This window comes from Mytilus californianus, unplaced genomic scaffold (genome assembly GCF_021869535.1).
Source record: "Mytilus californianus isolate M0D057914Y unplaced genomic scaffold, xbMytCali1.0.p SCAF_8, whole genome shotgun sequence".
In the NCBI taxonomy this organism is placed as follows: domain Eukaryota; kingdom Metazoa; phylum Mollusca; class Bivalvia; order Mytilida; family Mytilidae; genus Mytilus; species Mytilus californianus.
The window spans coordinates 87136388-87162400 of NW_026262734.1; the positions used below are offsets into that span (position 1 = coordinate 87136388).

Genomic DNA, 26013 nt, shown 5'->3' on the forward strand with positions numbered 1-26013 from the left:
GGGATATTCAAACTCATAAGTCGAAAACAGAATGACAATGTCATGGCAAATAAAATCAAACAATCAAAGACAAAAAACAATATACAAAACACGACATAGAAAACTAAAGACAGCAACAAAAAACCAGAGGCTACCTTAGGTACCAAGAAATGGTAATCATATCCTGCGCCACATGTTGCACCCGTCGTGTTTCTCATGTAAGTTCAAACACGATGATCTGTCTAATTCGGCAGGTTACATTCTAGGAGAAGAGGACGGGATTATGGTTACTACCATTGAATCATAGATCTGGTCCTCTATGAAATAGACATTCCATTACGGTCAACCAACTCGTGATGGCGTTCGTAATTTTCAAAGGGATGATATCGACCTTACCACTTGGAACTCTTGGTCTAATAGCTTCCTGGTAAACAGCAACTCTCTATCAAGGAAGTCATGATAGGAATTAAAAGTGAAGCAGGAATATATTACCTCTCTGTATAAAACCGAGTTCGCTCCCTTTTCGTTTTGGAGGGAATTGGGTTCTTCAAACTTCAACATTTTAAGAACTTTGTGTTTGAGGTTTGGCGACGCATTTTTAATCAATATAGGTTTTATCATAATTTTTAAACTACGCTATTTTTTACACAGGGGTGAATCGAATAAGAAGACTGTAGAAAACGTTTATTTTACCTTGCCTAGGGGACGTCTTGTAAATGAAGGAAGTCGATATTTTCGCTTTAAAGCAACGTACTTCTGGGGACCTGTATGTATATGAATAAATGAAGAAAATTAATCTGTTTGTCTTTTCTTGAAAGAGGTTGTAAAATATTAAAATCGGTAACATTATAATTTAATAATGATTAAATTTAAGTATCAATTAACATTTTTCAATTATTTATTTGCATTGATCATATATTGTTTTGATTTTTCACTCTGCCGAAAAAAAAATTAATTTAGAGTTTTTAGTTATTATCTTATTATCGTACATGTATCTATTGATTAAGTAAAAGGAAGGGAATACCAATGTACAATCATAATGTTATACGTCGAAGTACTAGCAACAACTTGACTAACAGAAAAAGAACGAATTGACCAATAACAATCCGTACAGTAATACACAGAAAAACAAATGCTCGGCAACTGTTATGCTAATCCCTAAAACTATCATAAGGTCAGGTGCTATTGGTACCTATCGTGGTAAGTCGTATTAGGAAATGAGTGTTACATTAAGATGTTGAAGACATATTTTCTTCGTTTATTTTTAGTAGTTATATTCTAAAAATAAAAATAAAATAGCATAAACTTGAATAAGTCTATCCAAAATAGAGCCCAAACGTTTTAAAACATTTAGTTGCTGTGAGGCCGATGCAAGTTGTAATAATTAGTAAGAGTGTTTGAGTTGGCCGATTTGGCCGTGAGCCGAGTTGTCATAAGTTCAAGATAAATTGAATACAAAACCATTTCCGCCTGTTTACAAAACGTAGACGTGCTGTAAAGCTAATTTTCCAGTTTGTTCAAATGCTTAAATTTGTAAGTCATACATTTTTCCAGTATTTAAAACACATTAACTCGGTGAGGAAATCGTATAAACTTCAGTAAGAGTTCTGATGCGTCTTTGTGTTTGGAAATAAAATTGAGAATGGAAATGGGGAATGTGTCAAAGAGACAACAACCCGACCATAGAGCAGACAACAGCCGAAGGCCACCAATGGGTCTTCAATGCAGCGAGAAACTCCCGCACCCGGAGACGTCCTTCAGCTGGCCCCTAAACAAATATGTATACTAGTTCAGTGATAATGGACGTCATACTAAACTCCAAATTATACACAAGAAACTAAAATTAAAAATGATACAAGACTTACAAAGGCCAGAGGCTCCTGACTTAGGACAGGCGCAAAAATGCGGCGGGGTTAAACATGTTTTTGAGATCTCAACCCTCCCCCTATACCTCTAGCCAATGTAGAAAAAACAAACGTACAACAGTACGCACAGTGAAACTCAGTTTAAGAGAAGTCCGAGTCCGATGTCAGAATAGGAAACAAAAGAAAATAAACAAAATGACAATAATACATAAAAAACAACAGACTACTAGCAGTTACTGACATGCCAGCTCCAGACCTCAATTAAACTGATTGAAAGATTATGTCTTCATCATATGAATATCAGGCACAATCCCTCCTGTTAGGGGTTTAGTATTATACCATCATAAAATATATGAGAAGAACATAACCCGTGTCATGCCAACAACTGGTTTAAGAATAAATATGTTAAATTCCGATGCAAAGACCCTATAAGTAAATCAATATTAAAGCCAAAATATGCAATCTTTAATGACCTGACAACAGTATCGTAACTATATCCCTTCTTAATAAGTCTGTTTAAAGGTTTTGTTAGCTTTTGAGGTGAATACTGACATTTTTGTGCTTTGTAAATAATATTACCATAAAAGATCGGATGTGAAATACCCGAACGTATAAGATGTCTGCATGTTGAGTTATATTTACGAATGATGTCCTTATACCGATGATAAAATTTAGTAAATGTTTTGACTAGTTTATGATATCGAAAACCCTGGTATAATAATTTTTCAGTAATACATAAATTTCTCTCGCTAAAATCTAATATGTTGTTACATACACGAGCGAATCGTACAAGTTGAGATATATAAACACCATAAGATGGTGACAAGGGACCGTCACCATCTAAAATGGATAATTAACGATAGGAAATGAAAAATCATCTCTTTTATCATAAATTTTTGTATTAAGCTTCCCGTTAATGATATAGATATCAAGATCGAGGAAAGGACAGTGGTCATTGTTAGTGTTAGCTTTATTTAAAGTAAGTTCAACAGGATAAATTCCTTTAGTATACACACTGAAGTCGTCATTATTGAGAGCCAATATATCATCCAATTATCTAAAAGTATTGTTAAATTTTTTTATCAGATGTTGTTTCGATGGGTCTTTGCTGATTTTAGTCATAAATTGTAACTCATAACAATACAAAAACAGGTCCGCAATAAGTGGTGCACAGTTAGTTTGGAAAGCCTTTCTTGTTTTAGTTAGATGAATCAATTTTAATGAAAGTTTATCTTTTTAGGTGCAAAATACAAGATTTTACTTATGTATTGTTTTGAGCGAAGAAACGCATACCGTCATCTCTGAAGCGGATTTTGATATTTCAAACTCAGAAATGGACAATGTTTTCTTGTATCATAATCGAAGTCTTACGTTTGACAGTCAGCCAAATTGTAGATTTAATTATAGAAAAGTTACTTTAGGTATGTTTATATGTGTATTTTTGTGGCTTTAGACATCAGTTTGGTGAAAATCGTTCTATAATTAGGAAGATATGTTGCAGAGACCATTTTAAAAGAGAGACAGGAAAGTCGGAGAAAAATGGACAATACCACGACAAAAACAAAATAAAAAGACGAAAAGAATACCAACATTCAACTAAACAATATACTAAAAACGAAAAGATTAAAAAAAAGAACAAACAAACCACAGTACAATAAAAGGAATACTACACTTGCGCATATTCCAAGCCAACAAATCTTTTGTATGAGTCTTGCTTGTCATTTTCTTTCAGCGATATGTTATTCTTCACATCCTAAATAAATCGTCTTATACTTGTTGGCTAGCTAAATCATTGTCCATCATACCTCTATCTGCTTATTGTTATTTTATATTGCTATACATGTTTTCTCCATTGAAGTAAGAAGTGCAAATGCTCATGCAAATAATCCCATCATAGATACTAGAATTAAAATGTTATACACAAGATGCACGTTTTGTCTACAAAAGTCTCATCAGTGATGCTCGAATCAAAAAGGTTAAAAAGACCATGTAATAACGAAGTTAAAGAGCGTTGAAGACCCAAAACTGCATGCCAAATATTATTGACTTACCAAGAGAGTTTCATCGTAAACTGACCTAATCACAAACTTTAACATTAAACGTTTCAAAGTCAATGAACCATAACTGAGGGGTGGCAGAAATTAGATGTGCCACTGCTAATAAATTTGCATACCAATATCATTGTTCTACCATACAGATCCTGATCAACATGTGGCACCTGTCGTGTTGCTGATGAAAGTACAAATTCGGTGATGTACCATTCTAGGAAAAAAGGATGTACCATTGCCATATATATACATATATATATTGTCATAAAAACAAGTATTGTAATGTTTTAGTTTCAAATAAAGGAAAAAAAATGTTTACATGTGTATCAATCTATTTTGCTGAGTGTTAATTTGTTTTATAAAATTATCATTTGTTTATTTTAGCACAGTCGGCTACAAAATTTACGCCTTCAGCTTTTTCAAATCCGTTTCAATATATTGATGAAACAGAAACTGGACTGGATGTAAAAGAGTATACCGATTATTTGACTAGAAAAAGCTTTCAAAACCCTGGGTTTAAAGTAAGATATTTGAAATCAAAATAGTTTTTTACTAAGAAATTAATATTAGCTATAATTAAATTAGTAACAAAATGGTAGGTCAGATATTAAACAATAATATGAAAAATATGTATTCGATTCACTTAAATACAAGTCATGTATTTTCAATTGTGAAAAAATGTATTAAAAATTTGCAATACATATTTGGTTATACAAATTCCCATTGCAAAATGCACAAACAATAAAAAATAAATAAATGACACTATGTCAAATTAGAGCAAAATGAAAAGGACCTACTCCGTGTTAAAATAGCAGTTTTTCATTTGTTTAAAAGATGGTGACATTATACACCAGCACATTGATCAGCGGGTAACATTTTTTTAATCAAAACCCTCACTCCCAGAGCAATCAATAATTACAAGATATTAGAATTCAATGCAATATATTAAATATCACATAGCTAAACAGATGATTAAGCAGATTGTGTTACTCCTCGTCATAACATGGAAATGTTGGCGAAAATGTTGTCGTCAGGGTTACAATAGCTATTTATTAACATTATATTCATTTCATCAATATAAAGCTATAGACTCATCATTACAAATAAAGGGACGAAAGTTTCTAAATGAACATTCAAAAAATCAAAATCAATGATTGTTTTTCGTCTTATATAGGATGATGTCAGAGCTACAGTTTGGGCTACGTATAAAGCTGAACAGTTTTGGAAACAGCAGCCTGCAAGTCACTTGGCTTGGAGATATATTGGAACCAAAGCCGGAGTCATTCGAGTGTATCCAGCAGTTACATTGACTAAGTCTTATGACCACGAAAAAAGAACATGGTAAACTTGATATAAAACGAGTCATATTCGTTTTAATTTCTATAAGTTAGTATTATTTCGTATATAATTGATGTTTTCGTGGAAGTGCTGTGTATCATCAGTTAAGTGTCATGTTAGATCATTATTGTACCTTTCTATTTATCAGCTTCTGTACCAAGGGAAGCCTGTTTCCTGTTGTTTGGTTTTAAAATGTATGTAGTATGTGCGGCTGGAAGAGAAACAAATAACATTCAAACACTGACTGAACACTCATGTGTTTTATAAATAATAGTGTTGTAATTTTTCTTTTAATATTAAGTACTTTGTGACTTTATTGATCACAACTGTTTTCATAAAATGTAGGACTGTGAACCGCGATGGGACTCCAAACCGCGATGGCTACGCTAAAGTGCGATTGTTTGACGCTACAGTGTGTTTTTTATCACGCTGAAGTACGAGGATGGCATTGTGATGCTTCTTGGTGATAGCTACGCTGAATTGCGTAGGAGGCAACACTGAAGTTCAATGGGTTACGGAAACTATATTTTCAATGTTTTTCATGTTCACGTGTCGATGAAGAAGTCCATTTGATAGTAAGAAGCAGCTTTTCATGTTGATAAGCAAGTCTTCGCGAATAGATTCAAACAGTAAACGATTAACATATAATCCAAATTTGTATGGTCATCAGGAGTATGGCATGATGATGATTCTTTTAACGATTCTTTTGTTTCAATCATACACATACACTGACAATAATGGATGCAAATGTATATACTAATTAACAAAAACAAATCTTCTTGAATATTATGATAATTGTACATCCGCTGATATTAAACTAGCCATCACGCGTCATTTAGACCATCAATGAAAGGACAATCACATTTCAACGCAGACCATCGCACTTCAGCGTGCCCATTGCAATTCAACATCCCCATCGCATCTCCGAGTCCGAGTTCCAAATGTCGTAACTACGATCCCGTCTACTTTTCTCCAAATGTGACTTACCGAATAAGACTTATTACCGGGTTTTTACTAACATGAGCAACACGACGGGTGCCACATGTGGAGTAGGATCTGCATATCCTTCCGGAGCACCTGAGATTACCCCCAGTTTTTGGTGGGGTTTGTGGTGCTCAGTCTTTGGTTTTCTGTGTTGTGTTTTCTGTACTATTGTTTGTCTGTTGGTCTTTTTCTTTTTTTTCCATGGCGTTGTCAGTTTGTATTCGACTTGTGAGTTTGAATGTCTCTTTGGTATATTTCGCCTCTCTTCTACATGTAAATACAAGTTTCGAGGTGCAAAATGAGTATCGATTAGACACAAAACCTCAACATTCCAAGACTACAACGCTATAAACTCAAGATTAACTGATTATGAATAATTACTTTGATTTCTCTGTATATAATTTCGAAATTAACAAGTTTAATGTTATCAAATCTGACCGTTACGATGGTGTTTTGAAATTTAAAAAAGCAGATGTTTACATGTCATAAAAAAAGAAGGCTTGTGTTGCTAGAAAAATTTTGTTCAGTCTTTCAATTTTGATTTGAAAGCGTCTGTAACAAATCGGAAATACGATTTAATTTGTGTTAGCAAAATTTTTTTATTTGTTTTGCCAAGAATTTTATTAGTGTTGGCAAACAATGTGTATAATTCTTGCAATTTATTCCTTCTCTAGTAATATCACCAACACAAGTAAAATCGCGAATATCTATCATGTCTTTTTATAGCGATATTTATTTCATGTTTTTAAATTTAATTATTGTTGCAACATTATGTACTTACATAAGCAACACGACGAGTGTCAATAATGGAGCAGGATCTGTTTATAAACATTTGCTGTATGGATTTTCTATATATCTAATTTAATAGGTGGAGGGAAACAACATCCCATCCTGGAATCATTTACATTACTTCACCATATCAGGATGCTTGGGGATCAGGAATCCTTTTGACATTGGCTCACACAATTTTCAAGAGAGGGTATGTATATGGATAAACTTATTGTCCTATACTGCATCAGTAGAAGCAGTTTTTACTCGATAAAAGAAGATTTCGCGTCAATTTGAAAGCTACCGACAAATATCAATAAAACAAAAAGACATGGGTAATTTTAAAGCACAAACTGTACACCTAAATGTTTTGAGAACAAATGGGTTTCAAAATACATTTTTGTTAACGTTTTATTATTTTTCAATAAGACGGAAAATTATTCCTAGATACCTTTTGGAACTGACTTTAAAAATAAGATAAGTTATTAAAGGGGCTGCAAAGTTATTATTCTTAATTGCTATTATTGATTGAGTGATTGATTGATGTTTAACGCCACTTTCAACACTATTGTGCTATTTCGTGGCGGTCAGTTTTTATTGGTAGGGGAAACCAGAGTGCCCGGAGAAAACCACCGACCTTCGGTAGGACAACTGACAGTCCTAGTCAATTAAGATTGGAGTCGAGCTCACAGCCTCAATGTTGACAGGCTAGTGATACAGTAGTTCGACCACTTAGACCACTCGGCCACCGAGGCCTCTTTATTGCAATGAAGATGTAGTAACAACAAAAAAAATAGTTAACGGTTGAGCGCTAACAAACATGTCTAACTCCGCTTTATGTGCTAACAAACATGTCTAACTCCGCCATTTTCTGTATGTATCTATCCTAATTCAGGAGCTTGTTATTCAGTGATTGTCGCTTGTTGCTATCTGCAATATTTGTTATGATTTAATGCTTTGTTATGAATAAATAGAAAAAGTACTTCAACTTAACTAACAATAGTTTTCCGCTAAAAAAAACATAGGTAAACGAACTGTATACGCATACATCCTTTCTTTCATTTATATTTCAAATTAACATAAAAATAGAATTAATATAAAATTCATTTTGATTAATATTAAGATGCAGTGCATTTGAAATTAGATAAGCAAATATATAAACTTTGTTAAGAGTACTGTTTACTAGCATATAATGCTGCCTCCCGGATATACTGTAAGCTGGTAGGTGGACATGTATTCGTTAGTACGGTGACCTATAACTGCTTATATCCACTAATTTGAACTCTGGTACCTAGTTGTCCCATTGACAATCCTACTACAGTCTCCTTAATGTTATATTGGTGTTGACAAAGTAGTGGTTGTTATTTGCTCAATATCCGTTAGCAAATATCCCATGCATGATCAGGACAAAAACACGATGAATACAATAGGTAGGTTCCGTAATAGGAGACGAGCGATTATATGGCATTTACTGGAAAATGATGGTATATTAGATAGGAAAAGACATGCCATTTAGCATTGTTTAACAGGCCATCAATGGACCCTTAAACAATGCTGCAAGGGTTCTGAACTGTACAGAGTGCGTGGCACTTCCTCTTCACGATGAATCGCATTTAACGCTCTCACTATGACCGGACGTGGCTGCGTTTAGAAGACAAAGTTACCATATTTCTATACCCTAGTCACCCTTGGGGTTGTTGATAAAGGAACAACGACGTTCGTCATAGGAAAACTAATTGCTTTACAAAACTCGACGTTTTTTATATTTACTTTTTCTTTAAAAAAGAATAACACGTTTAACCTACAATAATTCAATTTAGTTTTCTTTACTTAGTTTTCTTTGTATAGGGACACATTTTGATCAGATAATAAAAATTTGTAAATTCAGAAATATTATATAAAGGTGTATACCATGAAGGTAGATATATTGTTTTTTTTTAGTAATATTAACGTATTTGTGATCTTTTATAGTTCAAACCAAGTAACAGCAGTAGTTGGTACCGATTTTCCCTTACAGTATTTCAGTTACTTTATTGATAACATATATCCTGTTTGTACAACAAAGGACTTCAAGTAAGTTTAGTGAAAATACTCACAAATAAGCCAAACACGTGTGAAAATAAAAGGACCAATATGACAGACAATTGTATATTAAAACTCATTAAAAATACCAGGCTTATAATTTGGTATGCCAGATGTGCGTTTCGTCTACGAAAAACCCATCAGTACCGCTCGAATCATAAATAATTTCAAGGCCAACTCTAAAATTTGAGTGTATTAAAACCATAACGTTCTGAAAGGTTGTGCCAGATATGACTAGGGAGAAGAACAACCTGAGTACTTTAAGTAATTAAATATTTTATAAACAGTAAATTTACAGAAAATGAATAAATCTATGATATTTCATTTCAACATAAAAGTGCTCAGCTCCAATTTGAAATTAAATAATTTGGTAGTAATGAAAAAGTGACCCCAAATTTAAACTGTTTTTCTTCATATATTGAATAGCCTACATTTAGATAATAGATACATCCTTTTTACAGATGCATGATTATAGACGATAGCGGGTTTCTTGTCATACACCAAGCATTTAAAGAAACTACTGACCCAGAGTATTTTGATGATCCTAAGCACATTACTATTTTGGTGAGTATTATTTCGAGTAGATGATTGGCCTTTACAAAAGTTGTGCGTTCTATCTGAATATCATAGAAAAATCTCAGTTTAAAATTGTAGGACTCACTTGTGAAAAAGTCTTTCCTAGCAACTGTTTGGAATAAGCTCAGCTGCTCATATTAATTTTTAAGTTTTCCGCTTCATCGTCATGATCTCCATGTGCATGTCTATATGTATTTAATGTTTTGCTACTGATTTTTAAAAAGAAATCACCAGGAATGTTTAAAAATGTTACTGCCAATGGCCATTTCATCGTCATAAAATGCATTTCAGCAAAACACAGCTAATTGGTAAACCTCGGTTTGTTTAGCTATTATCAGGAAATTTCAGGGTTATTTATCACTTGGAAGCTTATCCTGAAACCGTTTTTTAATATATTATGTTTAAGTACACCAATGTGCTATGAATTAATGCATGTTGATTAATGTATTGTACTGAATATAATCCGTCTACATTGGTCTTAATTCTGTTTAGGCCATATAGAACTTCGTAGAACCATTTGGCGTCTTTTGCATGGGAAATTAAGTGTTTGTTTTTATTCATTTTTAGCTCACCTGGCCCAAAACGGCAAAGTGAGCTTTTCTCATCACTTGGCGTCTGTCGTCGTCGTCTGTCGTCGTCGTCCGTTAACTTTTACAAAAATCTACTTCTCTGAAACTACAGGGCCCAAAATGAAAACTTGGCCTAAATCATCCTTAGGGTGTCTTGTATAAAAAATGTATCCGATGACCCCGCCCATCAACCAAGATGGCCGCAGTGGCTAAAAACAGAACATGGGGGTAAAAGGCAGTTTTTGGCTTATATCTATGAAACTAAAGCATTTAGAGCAAATCTGAAATAGGGGAAAAAATGTTCATCAGGTAAAGATCTATCTGCCCTGAAATTTTCAGACGCATTAGACAACCCGTTGTTGGGTTGCTGCCCCTGAATGGGTAATTCTAAGGAAATTTTACAGTTTTCGGTTATTATCTTGAATATTATAATAGATAGAAATAAACTGTAAACAGCAAAATTGTTCAACAAAATTAGATCTACAAATAAGTTAAATGGTCAAAATTGTCAATTTACCCCATAAAGAGTTATTGCCCTTTAAAGTCAATTTTTCACAATTTTTCGTAAATTTTTGTTAACTTTTACAAAAATCTTCTCTTAAACTACTGAGCCAAATAAAACCGAACTTTGGCCTAAATCGACCTTAGGGTATCTAGTTTAAAATATATATCCGATGACCCAGCTCATCAAACAAGATGGCGGTCATGGCTAAAAAATGAACATGGGGTAAAATGCAGTTTTTGGCTTATTTCTCTGAAACTAAAGCATTTAGAGCAAATCTGACAGGGGGATGAAAATGTTTATCAGGTCAAGATCTGTCTGCCCTGAAATTTTCAGATGCATCAGACACCCTGTTGATGGATTGCTGCCCCTGAATGGGTAATTTTACAGAAATTTTGAAGCTTTTGGTTATTATCTTGAATATTATAATAGATAGAAATAAACTTTTAACAGCAAAATTGTTCAGCAAAGTAAGATCTACAAATAAGTCAACATGACCAAAATGGTCAATTGACCCCTTAAGGAGTTATTGCCCTTCATGGTAAATTTTTAACAATTTTTTGTAAATTTTTGTTATCTTTTACAGATATCTTCTCCTCTGAAACTACTGAGACAAAGGAGTAGGTCCAGTAAGACTCCTTTTTGGCCCCAAAATATAGCTGTTTTACAAAATTGTTAAAATGTAACTTTTTAGCTATTTTTGGAAAGTAGAATACTTCTGCTACATCAATATGGGCTGTTTTTGACAATATAATGCACATATATCGGGTACTAGCATCATTTAGTCATGCTAAATTACTGAAATCTTCACAATTTTAGCATTTGAGTTAAATTTCAGACGGTTTCCATCTTAAATGGAAGTAGCCGCATTTGTGTTCATTCTTAATATTTAAATGTAAGTTGTATTTGATGATAATACATAACATATATAAAGGTTGAGAGTGAACACGGATGCGGCCACTTTCATTTTTGACAAAAACCATCTGAAAATGTACATATTATGGCATATTTGATAGATTTTTCATACTTAAGCTTGAATTTGAGCGACTGAAATGACTAAATCAGTTCAAATCTTTCACATAAAGTAATTGAATCGACTGAAGTAGATACTTAGGTGTTTAAAAAGTGTCCAATCTTTTATCAGATGAACCTGAAATTTGAGGCCAAAATCGGACCTTACCGGACCTACTCCTTTAACCAAATTTGACCACAATCATCATTAGGGTATCTATTTAACAAAATATGTCAGATGACCCCGCCTACCAACCAACATGGCTGACATGGCTAAAAATAGAACATAGGGGTAAAATGCAAGTTTTGTCTACTATTTTTTGAACCGTTATAATTAGAGAAAACCTGAAAGGAGCAAACATGTTCAAAATAATTAGCTCTACTAATTGTCCATATACGTCAAAACTGTTAGACAAATTTTTATAGGAGTTATTGCCCATAAATGACAAATTTTATAATTTTTTTTTCATTTTTGCCTATTATCATGAAAACTATGATATTTAGAGCGAAACATTTTTTTTCCGTTATGCCTGATTTGATTTAAATTATGATAGATAAATAAACACTTTAAATCACAAAATGATTAGCAAGGCAAGATCTAATAAAAAGTCAAATTTTGCCGATATAGTTAGTAGATTGTCACTCTTCATAGGAGTGACTGCACTAAAATTAGGATTTTTCAGGGCCCTGCCGAATGGCGGGTCGCCCTTTAGTGATCAGTGTGTCCGTCCGTCCGTCCGTCCGTAACAAATTGTGCCCGCTCTATATCTAGAGAACCGTTATAATTTCATACTTTATACTTGACATGTATATTAACCAACACCAGAGGGTGTGTCATAATGTATGTAAAACCTCCTAGGTCAAAGGTCAAGGTCAAAAACTCTGGTTTCAGTTGAAAACCATATGGTAAAGATACAAAATTTTTATCATACGTTATTCACAGCGGGGCCCACAGAGATGGCTCCTATTTCAATGATATCTAGTTTACCCTCTTTTGTTTTTTGAGCAAAAACTAAAGACGATAGAGAGAAACTAATCAGACTAAAAGATTAGTATTACAAGATCAACAAAAAAGAGATTTTTGTCATGAAATCTATTCTCGTGTACAATGTTGGAGAGTGTCCTTTGTTTGATATGCACAGAGACCAAGGTGAGCGACACAGGCTTTTTAGAGCTTCTAGTTTTAAAAAATCCGGGGTTCACCACAAAAAATATTATTAACTGTAAAAACAAAAGTAGCATGAAATGAAGTTGAAAAGATTATTAGTCCCCTGCACTATGTTCTAAAGACCGTTTTATAAAGGATCCAATAATTTTTAATTTAACACTGGAAAAGTGTGGTAGAACGTTTTCTGAACAGAAAATTTGCATTAAATTTAAAAGGTTAATGTTGATCTATGTAGTAGTATGTTTTGGTGATTTATTGGGAATATATGATATTGTCCTTCACTTAATTACAGTTATAAACCAGAAAAGGTCATTTTTTAAAGTCAAGAATACCTTTTTTTCTTTTTCAAATTTTCTTTAAAAAAACCCGGACCATTTGTTTAAAAACCCGGACGGAATCACTGTTGCTCTCGAAAAAACCCGGACAATATTAAACACTGAATGTTTTGGTTAAATACAAGGAAATTGTGCTTCTTTGTTGCTCAAAATATATATAATATTCAAAATAAGATGGGTAGTCGTGTAAAAACTATAATAATAACGAAATAGCAGTTAATTGACCTCATCTCATGTTTTATCACTCGAAAAAGCTCGATCTACTCTCGAAAAAAATGGACCGATTTACTCGATAAACCACGATCCTAGCCGGACACTTTACCTACCGTGCCTTATATTATTTAAATTATAATAGATAAATAAACACTTTAAATCACAAAAATAATCAGCAAGGCAAGATCTATTAGTAAGTCAAAGAAACTAAACAGACTAAAAGATCAGTATAATACATATTATATTTTTCAATTCTTCATAGGAACCTACCATAGCGGAAGCAATGAAAGAGAATGATGTATTTAACCGACTCACTTGTAAAGATTTGTCTACAAACAAGGAACTTCAATCATTCAGGGTACGTTCCAAATAAAATGTGCAATTATTAAAACACTTTGATATAGGTATTGATTAAAGTATCGATTTAGTGCAAAAATGTGTGCTTCCTCCTCCTTGGCATATACATATAAAATCAGCCAGTACAAAAACAAAACTACAAATTTTATACGCCCGTCAAAATTTTGACGGGACGTATTATGGTATACAAATGTCGTCTGTCCGTTTGTCCGTTTGTCTGTCCGGCGTAAACATGTCGCACCATAACCTGAGAACGACTTAATCAAATTTCATGAAACTTAACACAGTTGTTTCTTATGATGGTCAAACGATCTGTATACTTTTTGGTGAAAATAAGATTAAAACTTTTTGAGTTACGGAACTTAGTAACTAAAGCAGGTGTGTGTTTTTTTTCACATGTCGCGCCGTATCTCAAAAACAATTTATGATTATTGCTTAAAACTTAACACACTTCTTAGTTATATTAATCTTAAGATCTGTATACTTTTTTGTGATGATTCAAAATTTTATTTTAGAGATATTGAGAATTTTGTTAAAAATGATGGAGGGTTTTTTCACATGTCGCGCCGTATCTCAAAAACGATTTATGATTATTGCTTAAGATTTTACACACTTCTTAGTTATATTAATCCAAAGATCTGTATACTTTATGGTTTTGATTCAAAATTTTATTTTTGAGATATTGATTTTTTTTTTAAAAAGAGGGGTTTTCACATGTCGCGCCGTATCTCAAAAACGATTTATGATTATTGTTTAAAATTTTACACACTTCTTAGTTATATTAACCTTAAGATCTGTATACATTTTGGTTTTGATTTAAAATTTAATTTAGAGATATTGAGTTTTTTGTAAAAAAAAAGGGGTTTTCGCATGTCAGGCCGTATGTCAGAAACTATTTATGATTATTGCATAAAAATTCACATAGAAGACGACGGGCGTATCATGCGCTCATGGCGCAGCTGTTTATTGCATTTGTCATAAACTTTCTAGCTGTTGACGATACTTTGGATTGTACATAGATTGAATGAACTTAAGAAGTTTCTGCACAGTCACTTTTTTATGTGTACTCCTATCTCACTAGTAAATGAATTGTAGTCTTAACTGGTCATTTTGATCTAAACAACATTTGAAACGTCTGAAAAATGAATTATTCCGTCCCGTTCAGTCTTTTAGTCAATTTTCAAACTTTGCACTGCAGTAATTTTAATACTGTTTGGACAATTTGCTTGCAATCAATTCAGTACTGTTTAGTAAGTTTGCAGACAATTCAGTATAATATTGATGTGTACAGGTAAATAAGAGGTGATGAACAGTCTTAATATAAACTGACCAGATCTTAATTGACTGACTCAATACTTTGTTGTTCAGTCATTATAGAGCTGTTCAGATCAACATGATGGTTTTATATCAAAATTGGTTTACAAGTTCTACTTTTCATCTTTTGTATGGTGATATTGCTTTCTATGAGATATTCAGTCACTTCTAGCATGAATAGCCATATTGCCATAAAATGGCAGTCATTTCCTGTTAAATAAATCCCTTAGTCTGGCTTGTACTCAACAAGTAAACATACCTTCAATTGCCTTCAAGAGAACCATGGTTCCCAGGTATGGATAACTACACCAAACGTAATGTACTTCCGATTTAAGAAACGTGCAAACCTATCCTCATTTCAAATTCTTTAACAACATGTTTATTATTCAAAAACATACAACACGGATTCAACTTTGATTCCATGTTCTTTACATTTCATAAAATACCACAATTACCCAAATATCTTACACACTTTGAAAGTAACAGCTATGACATGAATGAGTAAGGACAATGTGTGTGAATATGTACTATATTCTGATAAGTTCTTCCTCACCGGGCCTAACGATGCGAAATCAGTAAAATTGTTGTTCTATACCTGGGCAGAATATATTTAGATATTTTTCAATGATGAGTTGTAATATATGTCAGATTTTCGGATCTGTCATACACATACTTTTTGTTTTTCGATACATTGAAAAACGAGTGGAGTATTTCACTAACGACATCACGTGCATTCTTATAATTCTTGATGAAAAAAATAAGCTGTCACCTTAGGAAACAGACACATTCTTGTTTTCTAGATTGTATTTTTTGTTTATTTCACAGGTTACATTACCAGCTGGTAGATCTACAGGACTAAGTTTTGACCAAACTGATAATAAGTTTGAGTTGAGACCAGTTGTGGACACAAACATCTTTATTCTGAGAATAAAGAAAGAATTAACATCATCAGCATGCAAATGTGTAAGAGAATATACATTTTAAAGAATGTTTAGAGAAAAAATCCAACATTACTGTATAGAATTATACAGACTACAAACTCTTCTGAATACGTACCATAGTCAACACAATAAAAAAAAACATGGGCATCAAAACTCTTGAAACAAGAAAAGCAATATGTATATTAGTTGGCAAGCTATTATCTTATATTTCATTCTGTTTTTATTTTTGTCAGATATATTTTAATATACACATACAATTGCCCATAATTTATAGAATTAAGGAGATATTGTATGATTGCCAATGCAACAACTATGCATCAGAGACAAAATGATGTTTATATAGAAAAATTCCCTCATGAAGAAAACTTCATCTTTGTGGGATGAATTTATATTCCGTAATCATATATTGTTTTGGTTAAGATAATTAAAGATGTGGTTTATTTTTACCGAGACAATATAGGTCACTAAACTTTATACATTCCATTGTATTGCCCTAGACTGTCGGAACATGTTTTTTTAACCATGTGCAGAAGCAGCAATCGTTAATTTTGTTTTCTAGGTTAAATTTAAAAAAAATCAAAATGTGAAAAGTCAGATGTCATATATCATATTGTTTTAACGGTTTTCGTTATTTTGAGAATTACTTATATATCTTGGTTGATTTGTCATATCTTTTATAGAATTTAGAAGTATAATGCTTGTCATACTCTAAAGACACCTATCTGTTGTTGAATACTGTTTTTAATTGTTTGCTTGATGTCTTTTGGTAATTTTTGTCGTTAGGGTGCTATCATTTTTACTTATACTCCACATTTTTTTTTGTTTTACATCTTTAAGATTTTTCTTTTTCCCCCATTTTAGGACAGTAACGTTCAACCAGATTTTAGAGAGTGTAATAACAATTGTGACTGCATCTGCTATAAACCTATAGTATACAATGTTTGTACGAACGTGTACACCACAACTATAGCGTACGTATAAAAACTATGCTTACTACAATATGATTATACTATATCTTTGGATAAGCTGATATGATCATAGTTTAAATACTACAAAATGACTTCTATATAACAGATTGAGCTGGGTAGATTTACACTATCGGGCTTTATACCCCTTTTAAATTCGGATAAAATTGGAGATCATATATTTGAATGTATCTAGATTAAGTTGAAACTTAGTTATGTGCATGAAACAAATAGAAGTTTAGCATTAATTTTGCTTTAGTGCAAGTGATAAATATAAAATCTACTGTTGAGAGTCATTCAAATGCTTTTCTTTCATTTTTAAGTTCAATATCAAACGTTATAATCTAGTATGGATGTAAATAAGAAGATGTGGTATGAGGGTCAATGATACAACAATCCATCCAAGTCATAATGTATAAAAAGTTCACAATTATACGTCAAAGTACGGCCTTCAACACGGAGCCTTGGCTCACACCGAATAGCAAGCTATAAAGGGCCCCAAAACGACTAGTGTAAAACAATTCAAACAGGAAAACCATTCTAAATAAAAAACGAGTAACGAGAAACACTTATGAACCACACCAATTAACATGATAAACGACAACCACTGAACCTGACCGAAGTAATCTTTGATGTAAAATGTTACTACAATGTATATATGATTTATTAACACTTAATAAAAACCAATGTTCTATTATCTTAGAGACTCCAGTTTGCCTTGCAGTGCTCGACTACTAGATAAATCCGGAATAAGTATAAATGAAAATCTGACAGGACTTCAATCGTGCTTTGATCCAAAATGTAATGAGAAAACGACTAAAAAGTAAGAAATATTTAACATTATAATTAGGCATTATGTTTGAATCAGATTTTCATTCACATATTGTTTGTTATCATTGCCGCTTTTCGTCTATTAACTTCAAAATAAATATCCTTAAATTTATTGAATTTTGATTCAAGTCCAATATCAAATACTTCATATGCATTACAATAGGTTTTTATCTGCAAAAAAGTCTATCGTGATAATAGCGGGGATTTGTTCTGCCACTACAAAAGATAATGTAGGTGGTGTTGTAAGTAATTTTGTCTTACCCCTTTCTTCACTTTTTGGTTCTCCTTTGGTATCTTTTGCATCTTTAGCCTCTTATGTTTGAAAGTTAATTTAAGAACTTTGCAATATGCTTTTTCTTTTTTCCTTTCAAAAGGTCCGTTTCACAATTAGTACAAACCAGTAAACCTTAGCCAAATAAAACACAATTAAGAATCGCGAACACCATATGAAAACATATGCAAGCATAACAACTATCAAATATCTTGTTACATTTTGAATGTAAATTTTAGGCAAACGCCTAGGGCACTAATTTTGTACATTTTTTCTTTTTTTCAACATATCATTTTACTTGCTTTATATTTGCTATTTATGGGGTTTTTCAAATGAATCACCCTTTGAAAAATAACCTCATCATAGATACAAGGATTAACATTTTGTATGCCAGACACGTCTTTTGTCTACAAAAGACTCATTTGTAACGCTCGAAGAAAAACATTTCTAAGGCCATATAACATGTATAAAGTACGCAAGTTGAAGAGCATTGAGGACCCACAATTTCTAATTATTTTGAAAAATACAGCTAGGGTTATCTAAAAAAAAACAAATTTTGTAAACATTTAATGTTTATATACCATTTCAATAAATATCCATGTCAACACAAGGTGCTGACTAATGGATGGTGATGAAAAACTCATCATAGATACCACGACTAACAGTTTGTACGCCACATGCGGGTTTCGTCTAATTGAGATTTGCAAACCGATATTTCATTTGTTGATTGATTAATTGATTGATGATTGCTTTACGCGGCATCAGCACATACAGGCTATATCGTGACGGTCATTTGTTGACGTAGTGACTATCAGAACAGAGAGTATAATCTGTAAGCAAAGCGTGTACACTTGATCTGTTTTTGCAATTACATTGTTTCGTAATAAACATAAACGCATCCGTGTTTAAACTAAGGCAATAGTGGTTTACCGATTTCGAGAAGAATAGCCAAGGTAACATACAATAATTTAGGGGAAAGCATGAACTTCAGTAAAATGGCATAGTTTTGTTTTTTTTAAATTATTTATATGATAGAATTGAAATCAAGTGTTTATACGTTCATGTATGAAAGTTGTAATCCACTCAAATACAAAAATGACAAATAAAGGCAAAGAATATATTATATGATATTGCCTAAATTGGAAAGTATAAATGCCGGATATAAACCGAACACACATGACAGGGTAAATCCGAACAGACAAAAAAACGGGAATATGTGCAATTAAAATATCAGCATACGTTAAGTATTGTGGGTTTTTTTTCTCTCTCAGAGATTGCTACAGTGAGTTCCAATGTAGTTGGTGTGAGTTTACATTTAAAGGAGAAATTATTCCAGAACCTTGTTGTAGAATTAAGGGGGAGTGCTCTTTTGGAAAGACTAAAGACTCAAACTCTAACATTTGTGATGGTATGTTTAAATTATATTGTGAAAATTATTTTGTTTTATTTTGAAAAGTTAAATCCAGGATAATAATAAGAAATATTTAGGAAATACGTTATGTACATTCTGCTTCGTTAACAATGTAGATTGAAAAACGATATTTTATGGGGTCTCACATGATGTAAAATCAGAATAATTTAAGGTCGTTGTTCAATCAATATCTATATAACAGCTATATACCTTTATTATGGCCTGTCAGTTATATTATAAGACACAACCCGAATATAATCAACATTAATATATGAGACCAGAATTAAAATAGAGCAAAGCAAAACCGGTTTGACTTTTGGATCGGTAATTCACAATAGCAGGAGGAGATATCTTGAGCCTTCCTTATTAGATAGTAATCACGGTAAGCATAATTATACTGACTTGGCATTATCATACTAGCTTGTTTTTGTTAATCTTTATTGTAAACGTTGTAAATCAAAAACTTGGGAAAATCAAACATGTATGAATTAGCAACAGTATAATCGAAAGAGCCCTAAAATTTGTCACAGTACAATGTATGGAAATCTGTATTGTACGTAGCTGTGCGTTTACACTGGTCAGGATTTATTACACTGTAATACATCATGACACTGGTCAGGATTTATTACACTGTAAAATATCATGACACTGGTCAGCATTTATTACACAGTAATACCTCATTACGCTGGTCAAGATTTACTACACAGTAATACATCATGACACTGGTCAGGATTTATTACAATGTAATACATCATGACACGTGTAGATGTTGATTGATTGATTTTTTCTCAGTTTCCAGTGAAATGTATGTCGGGCATATTCAGAACGAGAACAAATTGAAAGTTAATCCAATGAGAACGTTCTTTACAGTTGGTCGACCAGGATGAAAAACAAACAATAAGCACTGACAAAAAGTCGGACTTAATTCAGTTTGTGAGTAGTTTCGCAAATAATGTACACTCCTTCAAACTAACCTATATCATTAAAACATTTATAAGTGTGTACTTACAATGGCAAGTTACAAATACTAAGTATATGAAAATTATATCTGCAATACGAAGTTACAAACATCCGTATTATTTTCTTATGTCCATCATTGACCCAAATTAATCAAAGCTACATATATTAAATGCGAAACAATTTTAGTGGTGTTTTCTTCTGCGCAATTGTGCATATATTCTTACCGTGTAATTATGTAAATGCACTTTTGACATTGACCTATTTACGCTAATATATATTTCCTAAAAGAAATATAAGAAAATGTATATGTACACACCTCTTTAAAATTATTATTGTTTCCTTTATCAATGGCATTTTGTACGTCATTCTAATAATATCTTTCAATAGCCTCACATACAGAAACCCTACCGGAAGTAGCCGAAGGACAAAGTACCGGTGCAGTAGTCGGAGGAGCAATTGGTGGACTTTTTGCTGTAGTTCTCATAGTTGGCGGGGTCATTTTTCTTTTGAGATATTTACACATAAAAGATAATTGTGATAAAGAAGACCCGTACTTATATGCTATACCTGACCATCTTGACTTGCAGAGTGCACAAAATTACGGGTTTGAATCTAGTGGGCAGTGTAATCCGCCACCCGCAACCAGTAACTTGTCTTCCGGAAGTGTTTCAAATGGAGTAAGGCATAGTTACATGTCAGTAGTAAGTGATGAATCTAGGTACGATAAACCTACTGAATAACGTAATATACTGAAGTAAAAATGGGAAATAAAAGATCAGAAGGTTTAATGGTGGATTCTACAGGCCTTGTTACAGAATTTATGTTACTCTGCTCAGGATAACTTACATGCATCAGTCGTTTGAGATAACACTTGTGAAATTTTCAGACATCAAAGATATCAAAAGTTTAACAAACCTAAGCAAAGCATAAATTTGTACGTGCACGGTATACTTTTGATAGTGCTTATTTTTTTCTATATTTTTAAAATACAGATCTTGAAACAATCACACAGACTGAATAGAAACACCCACAAATTTTGCATCAGGTACATGAAATGGATGTTGTGCAATATGTCAATTCAGAGGAAAACATTGTATCATATTTATATGAATCCTTATATCATACGTGTTATATACATTTGAAAAATAACCTTTTTGTTATAATCATTTTTTCAATTATTAAATTGTATCTTTTGAGATTACTTATAATTACAGAATAGTAATATATATATATATATGTTGTAAAGGTACTTTTTTCATCAGTTTAAGTGTGTTCCATACATATATGTCTATTAGTATGTAAAACGTGAGTAAATATGACATTTATACCACATTTTATGATAATCATTTGTTCATCATCTGTTAAATATTTGTTTTTATCATTATCGATTGTGATAAATGTTGTTACAGGAAGTATGATTCCCAATGAGACAACATCTCCATTAAGGTGGTAAAAAAACACCTTGACTAAAATTAATTTGACTCGTTTAATTTTCATAATATGTTGACAAAATATTTACTTTGACCCTTTGACAAAAATATAAAAATTTCAAAAAACTTGAACCACACACTTAATCGGAAAAATTTCATTGGATATATAGCAGTTTGACAAACACTAATCTTGATCATCGAGAAGCTTAATATTTCCTTAACAATAGAACGTGATTAAAACGTTCAGCTGATTTTTACAGTTATCTCCCTGTAGTGTTATGTACCACCTTAAGTAAAACACGAGGATGTAAACAACTTTATGCCAATGTACAGCCTTCAATAATGACAAACAAATACTATATGGAAGCTTTGAAATTCGCCTATATAGCAATTAGCAAAACGATAAACAATTGTAAAGTAAAAACGTATTGTCTGTTTAAGGTAATATTAATAAACGAAAAGCAATTATTGCAGACGAAAACTAACTTAGATCCATTCGAAATGTATCACATAAAGCGGAAAATCTGTAGGAATAGCACTGTAATCATCCAGAGTGAGAACTAGTGCCTGGACAGGGGTAAGCGTCTGTTTCTATTATGTGCGATTTTAGACTCGTGACGGTCACGATAGGCTACGTTTGTATGGATGTTTTCAAGTTATGGCACTCAAAAGAAGTATATGTTAATTAATATAGTCAATATGATTCGCTTTAAGGATGTTCGCTCCACTATTTCAAAATAACTAGCTTTTTAAATGACTGTTATGAATTGATAGTATATAGATAACGGATCTTAAAAACCAGAAAAAAAACGTCCATGTCCTTGTTTTTGAGATATAATCAATTGAAAATTTTGCGGAAAATGATTCTCTCTAGATTTTTAATACATTTAACATAGGAACCCTTTTTCTTTCAAAAACTATGAAATATTACCAATGATTTCATAAGATTACTATATGTAATAAAATTAGGGGGAAAAAAGTAGGGGTAAGCAGGCAAAATTTGTATTGGCACTACATGGATGAAACAAAAATGGCAAAAACAAGAGTAGCAAGCATCCTTAAATAGGTTTATTTTTTTTTATTTTTATTTATTGTTTTTATGATATATGTTTCACAGACGGAATTGTAATTTAATATTTTTATACTTTTTAAAGTCTTTTATAACGCAGTTTATGAAGGTGTTTGTTCAATTTGTTTGCTCGATATTGTTTATTATTCCGAATCTGTGTCTTTCAGCGCTCAGTGTTGAAGGGCTCAATATGACTTCAATCTTTTTTTTTTTTTTTTTTTTTTTTTTATTAATTGCGTATATGAGGGTATGGATGGGGGTCCTTCATTTCTGTATTCTTAATTTTTTTAGGCCATTTTTTCTATTCTTTATAATTTTTGCTCAATATTCTCTATTCTTTTATATTTTGGCACCCCACTGTTCTCTATTTTGTATGTTTTTGGTCCATTTTTTTCTATTCCTTATATATTTAGCCCATTATTCTCTATTCTGTAAACCCCCCATCCAGACCCTCGTATATTGATTTCATGTCATGCAATACTGCATCATATCTTTATTTTTCAAATGTGCTATTTTTGTATTCACTTTTATGTATGTGAATTCTTATGTTGTTTTCAGGTTAAAGACAATAAACCATAGTGTTTTTGATATTTCTACAGGTTCAGTATTTGCCAAAGTGTAAATTTTAGCAAAAATAAAGATTATTCTTATCACATTGACAGATCATTTGAAAATAAGATGATTTTGTGTTCAGCAGCAAATATTACATATCTATTTATGATGATGACACCTTAATGTGATACAAGAATGAGACAATAATCTGTTGTGTATCATGTGTATTAAACCAGCACACTGAGTTTAATCATTAACACATCGCCCTTTCCAAAATTCTTTAAATCTTTATTCAATGCTATGTTTTAAGCAAAATTCCACAATGAATTCTGTTATATTTTGTAATTTTTTTTTTAAAGTTTGATTGTTATAAATAAAATTACAGGAAGTTTCATTCCCAATGAGGCAACATACCCATTACGCAAAGAAAGATGATTTAAACAACTGCATGCCAATGCACGACCTTCTATAATGAGCAAAAATATACTGTATGGAAGTTTTAAAGTGGCCCTAATTAAAGAACAGCATTAGTGGAACAATTAAAAGAGGAAAACGTCAAGTCTGTTTTAAGTAATATAAAAAAAAACGAAAAGCATAAATTGCAGACTAAAGCTATCCAAACCATTCGACATATAACAGCTAAGAAAAAACTTAGTAGAATCGCGTTTACTTTATATATGGAGCATGGTCGAACTGGTGTCTGGACATGGTAAGCGTCTTTTTTATGAATACATCATCCCGTCGTGCGATTTAAGGATGTTCGCTCCTCTTGTTTTTGAATTTTTGCCAGATTTTCGGAATCCTCTGGTTTTATCGATGTTTTGCCATTAACAAAAATTTGTCCACTAACCCCTACTTTTCTTTTCATAATTGTATTACATATAGTTTTAAAAGCCATATTTGAAAATCTTATAAAATCCTTGTTATTTTTTCATAGTTTTTAAAAGAGAAGAAAAGCGGACAATGTTAAAAGTATGAAAACTCTAGAGAGAATCATTTCCCGCCAAATTTTCAATGGCTTATATCTCGAAAACAAGCACACGGACCCTTCATTTTTTTCTGCTTTTTTAGTTCCTTTATTTATATACTATCATTTTATAACAGTCTTTTAAAATGCTTTTTATTTTGAAAGAGAGTAGCGAACATCCTTAAAACTCAGTGGCGGTGACCATAGGGTTTGTTAAATTGCATGGATGTATATTCATGAAATAGCATTCGTTAAAAAGCATCATTTAAATTATTTTGGTCAATATGATTCGCATCAAATAGGTTCATTTCACAGAATTAACTGTAACTTAATATTTTCATACTTTTTAAAGTCTTTATGACAGTGTTTGTTAAATTTATTTGCCCGATATTGTTCCGAACTTGTTGATATTATGTCGCATCTGTGTCCTTCAGTGCTCAATGTTGAAGGGCTAATATAAAAGTAAGAAGATGTGGTATGATGGCCCCAGGGACAACTCTCTACAAGAGACCAAATGACACAGATATTAACAACTATATGTCACCGTACGGCCTTCAACAATGAGTAAAACCTATGCCGCATAGTCAGCTATAAAAGGCCCCGAAATGACAAATATAAAACAATTCAAACAATACAATTAACGGCCTGATTTATGTACAAAATAATGAATGAAAAACAAAAATGACAAACAGCAACAAACGGCCACCACTAAATTACAGGCTCATGACTTGCGACAGGCACATACAGAATGTGGCGGGGTTAAACTAGTATGAAGGCGCGCCAACCCCCCTCCCTAACCTGGGACAGTGGTGTGATAGTACAACATAAGAACAAACTATAAAAATCAGTTGAAAAGGCTTAACTCATCAGATCGACACAAAGCAGAAACACGTCTTACATAAACACAAAATGGACGTGGCAGGGTATTTATACATCCCCAAAACAAAAAGACACTACGTACAGATCTTAGAGTACTCGCAGTTACTGACAGCTAGTTCAAAGCCAATAACAATTAATAAAACAAATCATGCATCTAAGACTAAAGTATGAATTCTAGCTGTTTTTTTGGGTTTTTTTGTTTTTGTTTGTTAATTGCGTATATTAATTTCATGTCATGAATTACTACATCATATTTTTTCAATTGTGCCATTTTTGTATTTGCCTTTTATGCATGTAGAATCTGAAATTGTTTTCATATTAAAGAGAATTAACCATAGCTGATTTTGACATTTCTACGTGTTTAATGTTTTACAAATTGTATATTTTAGCTTAAATACTTCGGGCTGAAATCTTTTAATTCCACACAATCGAAATATAGTTTTACAATTACATTACATTTCCATACCAACTCTTCAGGCCAACATCTAGATGATTTAATTATATATCTTCAAATGCCAATTGTTGCTGAGCACTTATCCTACCTTTATATCAAGTATACTAACGTACTCACAGACAAAGCTCCACAAAATATAGTTTGTGCTTCTAAATCACATTGTATTAACTACTT

General features: G+C 32.4%; 1 protein-coding gene across 12 annotated transcripts in view; it reads left to right on the top strand.

Annotated features, from left to right (window-relative positions):
- LOC127710506 (VWFA and cache domain-containing protein 1-like) overlaps nt 1-25722 on the top strand; it is a 154110-nt gene extending 128388 nt beyond the window's left edge. The window contains exons 13-25 of one of the 12 annotated variants that reach the window (XM_052216424.1): nt 631-745; nt 3085-3265; nt 4277-4413; nt 5067-5233; nt 7083-7193; nt 8954-9055; nt 9526-9628; nt 13701-13796; nt 15935-16072; nt 16912-17021; nt 17719-17838; nt 19389-19525; nt 20876-25722. In XM_052216424.1, coding sequence (XP_052072384.1) covers nt 631-745; nt 3085-3265; nt 4277-4413; nt 5067-5233; nt 7083-7193; nt 8954-9055; nt 9526-9628; nt 13701-13796; nt 15935-16072; nt 16912-17021; nt 17719-17838; nt 19389-19525; nt 20876-21228 — 1870 coding nt within the window. In that variant the 3' untranslated portion in view covers nt 21229-25722. The remainder of the gene's footprint in view (nt 1-630; nt 746-3084; nt 3266-4276; nt 4414-5066; nt 5234-7082; nt 7194-8953; nt 9056-9525; nt 9629-13700; nt 13797-15934; nt 16073-16911; nt 17022-17718; nt 17839-19388; nt 19526-20875) is intronic. The other 11 variants (XM_052216423.1, XM_052216422.1, XM_052216420.1 and 8 more) reach the window with 11 other exon arrangements.
- The last annotated feature ends 291 nt before the right edge of the window (nt 25723-26013 follow it).